This window comes from Phyllostomus discolor, chromosome 7, assembly GCF_004126475.2.
Source record: "Phyllostomus discolor isolate MPI-MPIP mPhyDis1 chromosome 7, mPhyDis1.pri.v3, whole genome shotgun sequence".
In the NCBI taxonomy this organism is placed as follows: Eukaryota; Metazoa; Chordata; class Mammalia; order Chiroptera; family Phyllostomidae; genus Phyllostomus; species Phyllostomus discolor.
This window is the reverse complement of record NC_040909.2, coordinates 121082486-121095710: the sequence shown is the minus strand read 5'-3', so window position 1 is coordinate 121095710 and position 13225 is coordinate 121082486. Positions and strand designations below refer to the sequence as shown.

The window sequence follows — 13225 nt, the reverse complement described above, 5'->3', positions numbered from 1 at the left end:
TCTATTTCTAAGACATCCTCTGATAACATGTAAAAAAGGGTACAAAGATGAGTAGATTAACTTACTACTATTCTGCATAAAGCATAAGAAAAGTCTTATTGTGTAAGTTGTGTTTAATTAACGAGCAGTACTAGGTAACCAGTACCCTGTACTTTACTGTATTACAACCATCCATGAAATATAGACTCATTACATTAAAAAATATGTACAGTCTGTCAAAAATAATTTAAACTTTTCTGAAAGAATATTTATGCTTATCAGATCAGGGAATTGAAGAGAACCAAATTATAAATCAAAATCTGGCATGAAACATGCTACTCTATTGAAAATTAAATTATATCAAATCCAAATATTTTTTTCATTAAATTGTTTTTTGAACCAAACTGAGCAATAAGTAGACAAAGTAAATGTAAAATGGATATTTTATGGATGCAATGAAGTGAAAATCTTAAAACTTGAGTCTTAAAATTGTACAGATGAATTACTTATGTTTACTAAATTCTGATAGGAAAAACAAACCGGCTGGACACATAAAGAGAAACACCACTATAAAAAGAGAAAATATGGTATTGATAAAGTTAAAGACAGAATCCAAAAAAGGAAGGGACATGAGAACTCTATGGGATAAAACCCAACTTGTTTATAGGAGAGGCCAAGAAAATTAGGTTACATTAGTACACAAGCCCAGGCTATATACCCAAGGGCACAGTGGTACAATAAAGGTGAATTCAGACTTCCATGACTTAGCTGGCCGTCAGTCACTGTGAGCTCCCAAACATGCTAGGTAATGTTGGTTTGTGAGGGTAAGGGAGGATGATGTTGGATAAAGGCCGCTTGCTCTCATCACCATCGCTAAACTTCACTACTGATTATACATGCACAGTGACAAATGTTCCAGTGTCCTCCTAGTGGCTCCCTAGATTGACTAGGAGAAGAGTTATACGCACCACACGGACACTCACATACACACACAGAAATCAGCTGTTCATTTTGCCTTCTGATAAAGAAAAAAGTGTTATGTTTTGAAGAATGGTAAAGATACAGCATATACTAGTTATGAGAAAACCGTAGTCTAAAAGTCTCCTTAACTCTATAATATTATTTCTTTTGAGAAAACCTTGGCTTTATAACACACCTAGAAATATCTAGGGCATAGTTTCAAGATTTTGCTCTAAGGAAATTATAAAAAGCTTTCTTACTTTTTGTGACTAGCTACGTTGTATTGTGTATGTTCCTCAGTAAATGTCTCTATTTTTCATATAACATGGCTAGATACCTTCTGGACAGACCTCATATATCCAAAATAGAATATTTTTTTTATCAAGCAGATCTTTAGTGCATTATAAAAATATACAGGGTCTGGCAGAAGCAACACCTGCTTGAGTTTGGTAGATAGAGTAATAATAATATGGGTGCAATCATTTATAGTTTTAATTTGAATATTTCACCTAAAATGTCATATTCTGTGCTTGAGTATGATATTGTTATGTTACAGAATTGCATGCTTATGACTTTGTAATAAAAGATTTTGTAAAAACAAAAGGGGGCGTTATTTGTGCCAGACCCTGTATTTTATAAAGAAAGTTAATCAAAAAAAATTATAGCATTGTGAAATTATGTTAAAATAGTTCTGTCCTGTGAAATGAAATTGTGAAACTTGTCACCAAATGTGAAATACTGAAAATATATTAGAAGGGAAAAGTATACCTACTGCTTTGAAGTCTTTCTGTTTTGTAACTATACTGTATCCATAATAACATAGGGAACATGATCACCTGCACCATTAGCTCAGCTTCCTGTAGGTTCATTAATATCTATGCAAGAAGTTTGGGTGAATAAACGACGATAGGCACTTTATTGATTTTATTAATATATGAAACCTAATAGACACAAAATGTGTGTGAAATTATGCTATTCTATTATTGACTTTTCTATGCATAAAACAACTATTTCATCTGTGATTTAAAAGTTAATAATACAAAGTCACAAATATTGTAATGTACAGCTAGAAAAACTTTAGGGGGCCCCAATTCAATTAAAAACGTTTACTGCTGAAAAGCCTTTTAAATTTGCGTTGTTGTTGTCTTCCATAATTCAGGTTGTCTGGAATGAATATACCGCCACCAATTATCAGCAACAAAAACTGGCTCAGACTGCATTTCGTTACCGACAGCAATCACAGATATCGTGGCTTTAGTGCTCCGTATCAAGGTATATTTCATGCCCACTTCTGCCTCTTTTGATGTGTACAATGATTTCGGTATACACGACTGCATTTTGTGATAGAAGCAACATATCTTTAGCATTAATAAATGGTCATTTGAACAAGCAAAAATGGTCATTCTCTTGCTAGGGTAATGATATTATCATAGCTAAATTACAGTGTAAAACTTAGTTGATTTTTATAGCACAGTTTCAGGACAAGGAGTATGACAACCTCTGAAAGGTAGCATGTGACAAATGTTATATTTTACTTCCATAAAGTGCTTCAGGAATTGGACGTGCTACCTGAAGCTGCATCTCCAAACACTGCAGAAAACCTGCAGTTGTAAGCAGTCTCTTCCTCAATTGAAATTAACTCCCCTGTGCAGTGTGCCTGCTATTGCTAGTTTAATTAACCTTTTTAAGTTTCTTATCTACCATTTTTATTAACAGGTATAATTTTGAATAAGTGGGATATAATACTTTGTATAATAACTTGAAAACACTCTCTGTTTATAATAAGATTATTATGAAGATGGAGTACTAATGAGACTGTAGCTTCTACAGTGTTTAGTCATATTATATGGGTTTAGTGCACTTTATCCTCAGACTATTATGTAAATAATTTATTTCATTTTCAGTAGTGTATCAGCTACTGTTCAGGGAATAGTGAGCATTGCCAGTTACATTTTCCCATCTATTTCTTTGTTTTCTTTTAATGATTTCCTTTTTGGTAGTCTTCAGGCTTAAGCGCTTTGAAAACTTAGTATGGTGACTTTAGCCAGCTTATAGTCTATACCAAAAATGGTATTAGACCACATGTTTTTCTGGGGTACAAATCTTAACAGTCAATTTATATTTCAAGGACCAGCATCCTCTCTTTATTGCCCTATCACTACGATCTCTTGCACTAACTGCAACAGAGTGATGTGATGGTATTTTGACACTTATAATAGTGTATTTGGTATCACTGTAATAAAATTCACTGAAAAAAGTAACTTGATAGTAAAGGTTTTAGACAAAATCCACTGTAGAAAAATCTATAATTTATATTTCTAATGTAGTGAATTCAAAAAGAAATATGAATGCAAATGTGCTCTTAAAGCTATGCATAATATTAACATTCTTCAGAATATATTACTCATCATAGAACACTACACTTTAAAATTAAAAATTAAATATTCATAGAAATTTTTATTATATATTATTAAAAATAACTGTCAAAACCATAGTAATTTGAATCTTTCCATTTTAACCTAAGTCACCTTTAAATTTGAACAATATTTTGAGTTTCCAATTTAAATTTCTAAAATGCTTCTGTACTTCAAAAATCAGAGGACTTTTTTTAATTGAAAAGAGTGATTGTTGTGGAGCCTGCATTTCTCCCCTGAGTTGTTCATCCACAAGATTGTATGGCTCTGCTTCCCCTCTGCCCTGAGTTAAGGTGAATGGCATGGGGAAATTCAAAAGGCTTACCATCTATGACCCATGTGGTCATAGAATCTTTAAATCAGGTGCCTCTTCTTCTTTATCTTAATATGAATAAAATAGCACTCATTTCATATTTAAATAGAAATGTATAAATTTCTATTTAAATAGATTTTTCTGGAGGAAAAATAAATCTCTCCCCAAAATAAAATGGTACTTCATTTGCTTTATGCAGTACGGTTTCATGAAACTGGTCAATAGGGTTATTTTGCATTACAAGACAGTAGTGCAAAGCTGCCAGTAGATTTATGTATTTAATTATCATTTTCAATATTTTACTTGCTGATCCTAAATTGACTTTTATAGTTTTTCAGGATTCAGTTTTATTTTCTAGCATTGTCTGTCTGGTTTCATCACTGAAAAATAGCATATCGATGAATTCACTGTAGTAAAACAGAAAGGAAGTGTTTTATGGGGTATGAATTATTTCTATTTTCAGCAGGAAAAAAGTTAAAAGATGATAATTTTGAATATAATCTTATAATCTATATTTACACTATAAAGAAAAAATAAAGTGGCCTAAAATATAGAAGCTATGATTTTCTAAAAAGATCAAGAAAAAATTATTATACAAAAATACACCTTTCGTTGTATCCTTTTAAAACTTTTCTGATTCAGACTTGATTTTCAAATTGCTTCTTGGCCTTTTGGCTAAGATCAAGCGCAGGCTTGATTTTCTTGTTGCATTATCTCCAAATTATATTTTACTTAGACAATATAAGTTCAATTGGAGAAGCAATTTTTAAAACTACAATCAAATAAATGTGTACTGAAAACTCTAATAAGCAAACTTAAATGGCTGTAAAAATCATAATTCTGACACGCTGATATACATGCCCTAGCATGAAGTGAGAATCATGCTTTTTAGATTATCCCATGCTACCATTTAATTTCAGTGGTATCTCAATGAAAACTGATTCAAGATCGGAAATGTCTGGAGTATAATATACAACAGTCACAACCAACTCTCCGTGTAAGAGTTTCTTATAACTCAACATTTTATCGAGAATTATTATCAATTATTTAAAATATTTTAAATATTTAGTTGTTTAATGGAACTTAGACTGCCAAAGACGATTATTTTCCTCATAGCATTTCTATTTTCCTGGGTCTTATGAAACACCATGACAATGAACTGTATACTCCTAAGAGTTCCTAAATGCCAGCAGCTGTTTTTAGAGTTAATTGCATAATCCATAGAGTAGTCACATAGATACAACAATATGCTCTCCCCAATAGAGCTTCCATCAAGTTCTGTTATAGGCTTGCGTCTTTATTGGTTTAGATATTATAATATAAATGGGATTAAACCGAGTTTGAGAACACGCTGACAATGTAGTTCTGTTGTAACTCAAGAGTGCTAAGGAAAGTACTGATTTAAATAAAATCCCTTTGATACAGAAAATGCTTTCCCTCTCCCAGATCACCCATTCCATATGTCTGCTCTTATCAAAAATCAACAAAAGCACCTCTTTTTTACTGGAAGTCTCTTCTTTTAAACCTCTGTTATCTCTTCTATGCTTTTAAATATTTCCTCTTTTATTTTCAACTCTCCCTAATGAAAATAATTTCAGTATCATTTTACTATTTTAGTCTTTATTTTCAATAATGTTCCTGTATTCAAGTTCCATTAAACGTCTTTTAATGAGAACTCGAATTGTGCAATTTCCTACTTTTAAATAGTATAACCTGATGTGGTGTTTGAAAATTTTAATTTATTTATTGACATCTACATATTATTGTCATTTGGTCTTATTGCAAACCTACAGTTTATTTATTTTCCATTTCTATCAATATTTGATCATGTTTTCTTTCTTTTTAAAAATATTTTTACTGTTGTTGAAGCAAAGTTGTCTCCATTTTCCTCCCACCACTCCCCAACCCTGCCCCACCCATCCCCATTCCCCCCCTCCACTTGATGCTACCCAGCTTTGGCTTTGTCCATGGATCCCATGTACATGTTCCTTGATGACCCTTCTCCTTTTTTGCCATTATCCCCCTTCCCCCTCCCTTCTGATTACTGTCAGTTTGTTCTTATTTCGATGTCTCTGGTTATATTTTGTTTGCACGTTTGTTTTGTTGATTAGGTTCCACTCATAGGTGAGATCATATGGTATTTGTCTTTCATTGTCTGGCTTACTTCACTTAGTATAATGCTTTCCAGTTCCATCCATGCTGTCACAAAGGGTAGGAGCTCCTTCTTTCTTTCTGCTGTGCTGCATTCCATTGTGATCATGTTTTCTTAATTTCCAAATTGGAAGATTTTTTGTTGACACTCATTTTACTAATACAGAATATTTTATCTCTAGATGATGATGTTTATTAAAAGTATTCTTTATCCATAAACCTCAGTTATTCAAGTACTAATATCATTACAGTATTTTTCATTTTAAGTTATTATACATTTAACCTTTTTTTTTAATGTGCACAGATGCTGTAGCTTTAGATAATGACAAACTTGTCTTGGACATGTAACTTTAGGACCTGCAGCATTTAATCAATTCCAAATGCCAAAGTATATTGCTATTCTATCTTGTAGATTAAATCTAGATCCTTATAGATTTTATCACATTTTGATTTCTCTTTTCTTACATAATATTGTTCATGTACTTCTTATGCGGTTTAGTATTTTATAGACTCTTATTTTCAATTTAGCAAAGATACATCAATATTAATAGATGTATTATAATATTAATAGATGTAATATTAATAGATTATTCATAATTTTAATTTATGAATAATAATATTTATGCAGGTTCTCAAAGAGGTTATCATAATTTTGTATCACCTGTGTATTTTTTGGTAAGGAAACATATTTCATAGACCAATCCTTCAAGTGGTATTGAAAATGCACTGCCATTACCCTCAGTTACCCAGAGGCCCTTGGCATTTTGATGCACATAATTAATGTTAAAATAACTTGGGGGTTTTTACTCCATTGTTTACACATGGAAATGTTTTGACAAGTGTATTTGCACAGTTACTGAAGAAAGATAAATAATATTATTGGGAATGCAGCATAGTATATTAAACAATGTGTAGGATTTGGAGTCCGACAATGAGGATTAAATAATGAGGCTAGCAATTGCTGTTTGAGTTGGCTGAGCCTTAATTTCCCCATCAGTTAAAGTCACAGTACCCAGACGCTTTGTCGTTGTGCAAACCAAAAGATAGTAAGACTTCTTATAGTAAATGTCAGATATGCAGGGAAGGAGGATGCTTCAGAGGAATGAGGTAATCAACCCTATGGAGTGGTGAGAAATTCACTTTCTAACCACGAGGTACAAATCATTTAAAAATTGTGCTCAAACATAAAATTCAAATTCAACAAGCAATTAAAAATGGAAAACAATGTTTGTCCCAGGAAACAGCACTTTACCTTTAACCCAATTTTAAGACAGAACTTATTTTCGTAAGTAAAAATGAGAAGCAGTTTGCTCTGTATAACCAAATTTTTTAAATCATACATTAGCCCAGGTTTAAAAACAGGGCCCAACATCAGTACCTTTATATGTCCATTGTTGATATAAGACTGGGAATCATACCCACCATTCTAATCATAAAACGCCTCCTCTATTCGATAACTATCTGTGTGGGTCAGGTGCATGATTTCTAGGTTGCAGGTGAGAGGGTGACACCATAAATGAGGGTCAAAACTGTGGCTCCAAGAGCACAGGTGTAGTTCATTGTCATGGGAATGCTGGGCGTGGGCAAATAGGAGTTTCTGTAAAGAGAGTGAACAGGGCTTTGTCAGCACAATTCAAGAAGCCTTGCTGAATATGTTTTTTCCCCATATTATTGTATTATTTTTATTTTTTAAAAGATTTTATTTATTTTTTAGATAGGAAAAGGAGGGAGAAAGAGAGAGAGAGAGAGAAACATCAATGTGCAGTTGCTGGGGGCTGTGGCCTGCACCCCAGACATGTGCCCTGACTGGGAATTGAACCTGCGACACTTTGGTTCGCAGCCCACACTCAATCCACTGAGCTACGCCAGTCAGGGCTATCATATTATTTAATTTTTAGTGAGAATATGCTGTGGGGAAATTCATAAACTGAATCCTTATCTCAAAATAATTTCCTTTTTGTACATAGACAAACTGCATTATTTTAAACTTGTAGGGCAAGCTAGTTATTTTCATTAACTGAGTTTTGAGAGAACAGGATGTTGAATTTCATTGGTCTTCAGTGTTTGAGAATAATTTCTAGTCTTGTATTTTTGGTTTATTTTCTTTTGATTTTTATTAAAATCATCATTTTTCTTCACATCACTCAATTCAAAATAATTACTTTTATCTGGAAATTCTCTTTTATTTTACTGACTGTTTAACAATAAGAAACTTCTTTTTTTCTTTTTGCTTTATGAACCTGTCTAGTTTTTCAGATTTATCATCTTAATTAGTACATTGTCAACACAGTCATCAGAGATCATGAAAATAACGTATTTAGTAGGCAAAATGGTTTGTCTAAGTAAACATTGATCTATCTAAAACAGCCAATAAAAACTCCCAAAAAGATTTTTTTGTGATGAAAGTGTATATTTTACAGTTATACCAGTATAAAATTTAAGGACTTTTACCACATTAGCTGATAAAATGATTGGATTAAATTCTTCCATAGCTGACTATACTTAATTTTTCATTTCTGTCTTCAAAATTTATTTAACCAATTTTTATATATCTTTCAGCTCAAAATTCAGTGCATCAATTGTGGGTGTGTTTGACAGTAAACTGGCTGTCATTTAATTTCAAATTTCCCTCAAATAGAAATTCCACTTCAAAACACAGCCTGGAAAACTGAGCTAAGTGTTGTGTATCAGAAACACAATGCTAGTGATTAATTTGCTTCACTCTAGTCAAACATAGTTTATAGTAAAATACTTCATCTTGCTATACATTTTAACATTCATGAATTAAAATTAAGCCATGTGACTATATTTAGAGTTGGAATACAGTTTTAAAGCTTATATACACAACACATTGTATATCATATATACATATAATCTATACACACATATATATGCCCATAAAATGAGATTTTAGAAATAAAGTAGTATGTCAGGAATAATGTTATTTCCTTTATCTTGCCTTTCTATAGTTCTTTTTATTCTGATTGAGTTATGTTATGTATTAGTGCTGAGACTACCTGTGAGTGATAGACATCATTCATGAGAAAAGGTTGCACTTGGAAACATTAAATCAGATTTTGATAAGGAGGATTGCTTAAAGTCAGATGATAATAGGCTTTTGAGCCAAGTGTAAAAGAACAAAAATGTGTATACTTAAGAAATAGTCACAGAAATCAGCATATTCAGGAGTAAATGAAGATTCTGTTATACAATTTTCATTGTTTTTAAGGAACTGAGTCAATATTCATTGATAAGAATAACTCTAATAGTAAAAAGGAAAAATATCACAATTTTATTTTTTTAAAGGGCCTTTAATGCTTATTTTGCTAAGTGTTCTTTCTTAAGCCAGTATTTTGTTTCCTTAAAAATTATTTAATATTTACCAAGTATTCTTTCTCAGTCAGTGTTTAATCCATATATGCACACACACACAAAAACTTTTATTGATATATATATATTTTTTAAAGATTTTTATTTTTTTAAATTTATTTTTAGGGAGGGAAGGGAGGGATAAAGAGAAAGAGAGAGAGAGAGAGAAACATCAATGTGCGGTTGCTGGGGGCCATGGCCTGCAACCCAGGCATGTGCCCTGACTGGGAATCGAACCTGCGACACTTTGGTTCGCAGCCCGCACTCAATCCACTGAGCTATGCCAGCCAGGGCTACTGATATATTTTATAAAGTGAAAGGGAAATTATATTAACTGCATGTTACAGGCACTTGGAATTTGTGAGAAGCTAGAAATATTTTAGTAAAATTATTGTGGTTTAGATTACTATCTTCAAATAGGACAACTATTGTGAATTGGAGATAATATATCAAATATGCACTTATAATATGAACAATATTTTCTGAAACATATAGTGAGTTTAAAATATTGCACTCAACAACTGGAAAACCGAACAAAAATATCACTATACAGCAACATTTTAATTTGGCCCACAGATTCCTGCTGATAATAGACTAAACTTAAAACTTTTCAATCTCTTCTAGAATAGTCTCTTTTATGTTAATTCAGTAACCTTGGGGTAGATGCTGAAACTTTTAAAGTTTAGATCACTGCCTTCTTCCTTAAAAAAAAACAAACAAAAAAAAACCACTTCTAGATGAAAGTGATATCCTTTGAGCCCTAATAGTGATAGGATGAAATGGACTAGTCTGTTTATAAATGCTTGTTCTTACTCATACATATTAACTGGTTTCAATGATGATGTCACTTCTTGGCAACTGAAATTCCTGCATATGTTTACTATTGGTGTCCACAAGGCAACTTGCGGTGTGCCCTTTTAGCACGGTCAGTTTTCCACCTTTCCTACTTTGCTGACTCTGTGACACTTTTTGCTGGGGCTACCATCTCCACTTCTGCTAAAACCCTTTAAGCCACATTTTCTACCCCACAGTTTCTTTTTCCCATACCAGGATAGCCCCATGGCAAGGTGCTAGCTCTTTAACTCACTTAACCATACCTATCTGCCACCTAACACTCATCGTTCCTCAGACTGTAAGCCTACCGGTGGCTGGACACACACTACTCTGCTGGTCTGCTGAACGCAGGCGTGTCTTCGGGGCTTGCGTGCTCTGTAAGTTGATACTGTAAGATTTCAGAATTATTCCTTAAGCAAATGGCGTGTAACAAATCTATATAGATGGTTGCACTCTTCCTTACTTCATCTTGCAAGAGAGTCTTTTTTTTTTTTACACAATGGGACAGTTTAGATTTCTTGCTTCTTTGGCCCTTGGGAGAGCTCTTCTTTTGTCATGTCCTGAATTCTCCCTAATCTCGGCTTTTTTAAGGTCTATTAGCTGAGTCTTCCTGACTTGTGTCGTGAGCTGAAAAAGGAACTTTTTGAATTTCATATTCCATAATCTTTCTCACCATAGCATGGCTCTCAAGACTAATATTTGGGTATGGACTTTAAAAATGTAATTTTCAATCAAAGTTGTAGAAGAACTCTCCTAAATCAGAGTAATCCAACGTGCTCAAAGAATGAGGAAAGTCTACAATGTCAAAATTAATAGGAATGAGAAATGCAAAAGTTTAAAGTTTTCAAACAGCTCACCTATTAAGATGGGTTTTATTAAGTGAGAAATTGATCTCCTCAAGGAAATATTTACATTATCTTTCCTAAATAAGCCTAATATATATTATGTATTGACTTACTAATATTCAAGCTGCATTTATAGCTGCAATGTGCTTTTTCAAAAAATACTTATGGTTACAATATTTACTATCTTTATTATCCCAACTAACTTTGAGTTGGCATTTTCTTTTTAATGTTATTTCTGTGAAGTATTTTAAATTATTATAATGTAATGAACTCATGAATAATGCTTTTTTAGTCTATAACAGTGTAAATTTATTGTGGTTAAAGTATATTTGGTAGATTACAAAAGTTGCATTTTTTTATTATAGTACTTTCTGGTGATTCAATAGTGTTCCATTTAGTATTCATTTGCATATGAATATATGTGATAGTTTTCACACATAAGCCTTACTGCTCACATTTACTATCTGTAGTGAGGGCAATTTTGCTGTAACACCTAAGGATAAACACATAGCAAGAGGTAACAGATGAAGCTGGTGTATAATAAACAAATTTCAGTTCTATAAATTCTATTGACATAAATACAGGGTCCAGCACAAATGGCATCTCTTTTTATTACAAAATCATGAGCATGCAACTCTGCAACATAACAGTATCACACTCAAGCATACCATATGACATTTTAGGTGAAATGTTCAAATTAAAACTATGAATTATGACACCTGTATTATTACACTACCAACCACACTCAAACAGGTGTTACTTCTACCAGAGCCTGTACATTGAACAAGTAATTTGGTTTTAGTAATTACACAAGTAATTACACAAAACGACCTACAAAGGACGTCAGTCAAGCACAGCATATTCAAGCAGGCAAACACATTGTATATGACTGATTCTTCCATGTCGGCATGAAAAATGGGGTCTGAGGCATTAAGCCTTGTGGACCTTACTTACATTTATTCTGCAGGCAATTTTATCATGCTATTTGAAGAGGGCATCATCAAATTAAATTAAAATCCCTAGATATTTTATTTTAAATTCAAAAATATAAATAGCTAAAGGCAATTTAGGAAGTTTATTCAGATGATAGAGACACTAGGTTTGGATTTTCCTCACGTTCACAGCTGTGGGGTATTGAGTGTTTATACTGGAGTCAGTGTTGTAGCCCGAAAAGCTTTGGAAACACACAGTTGAACAAATTTAAGCTGAATTATTTTATATCAGCAAATAAGCCCTTTAAATTTATTTTGGAACTACTTTTAACACAGGACATATCTTGGGAAATGATCCTGTGAGGTATCATGGAAAGAATAAGCTTCATCTGACAATGAATTTATCATTATTTAGCCCGATGCTTTCTTTAGTTATTTAATTACCCAAAGTTATAAATGAGGCAGGCACATTGCTAATGATGTTTAATGAAATTAAAATATTTTAAAAATTGAAACCCCTATTAGAGATCTATTATAGCACATTTGTTTATTTGTTCATTTGCCCATCTGTCCAATGTTGTTCAACAAAAACATTGCTGAGCACCAACTCTGCACCATACATGGTGCTAGGCTCTGATATGACACAGTCCCTGAAGTCAGAGAGCTTCCCGACTAGGACGTGAAAAGATGAGTGATTATCATATTAAAAAATATGAAGTATTAAAATTCAGAAACTATGGGCTCACATGGGGAGTGAAAGAGAATGCATGTCTCAAGAAAACATTCAGAATACCTGACCCTGACTCGTGACTTGAGTCTTGAAAAATTCGAGTAGTTTTAGGTTAGAATGAAGATGTGGCAACTATGTGGTATAGAACTATGTTAGTCCATAATGGCTGCAGAGATAATTAAATATCTCAATAGAAGAGATTAGCATATAGCCACTTCCTCTAGACCCAGAGTACCAGCACTGCCTTCCAAATCTTGAATTGCCCATCTCTTTCGGGATCCACTGGATCGCCTGATAGCATAACAAATGGCTGATAGCTGGTATGGTAGGGTGCATTCTGGGTACTTCTGTGGCTGACATTCACAGTTCAGTTTCTAGCCTCAACCAACTGTTATTAAATATTCTCAATATCACACCAGACCTTCTAGTTCATGGCAAATTCAAAGTGAACATCAAAAAGCAAAAAGTAGTACTCTCTATTACTCTTGACTGACTTTAAATAATAGCTTATATCTGTGTAAATTAGAAGATACAGATATGTAAATGTTTCATTTACTGTACAAAAGCTAGAAAGCAAATTCTGAGTTCTTTTATGGTTACCTGGTTTTATAATTTACAACTTTCTAAAGATAGCATCTGTGTCTTTTTAACTCTGTATACCCAGAGTTTACCATATTAGAGATGCCCAATGAATGTTA

General features: G+C 32.9%; 1 protein-coding gene across 1 annotated transcript in view; it reads left to right on the top strand.

Annotated features, from left to right (window-relative positions):
- CSMD3 (CUB and Sushi multiple domains 3) overlaps nt 1–13225 on the top strand; it is an 893237-nt gene that overhangs the window by 294816 nt on the left and 585196 nt on the right. The window contains 1 exon segment of the mRNA XM_028533680.2: nt 2099–2211. Coding sequence (XP_028389481.1) covers nt 2099–2211 — 113 coding nt within the window.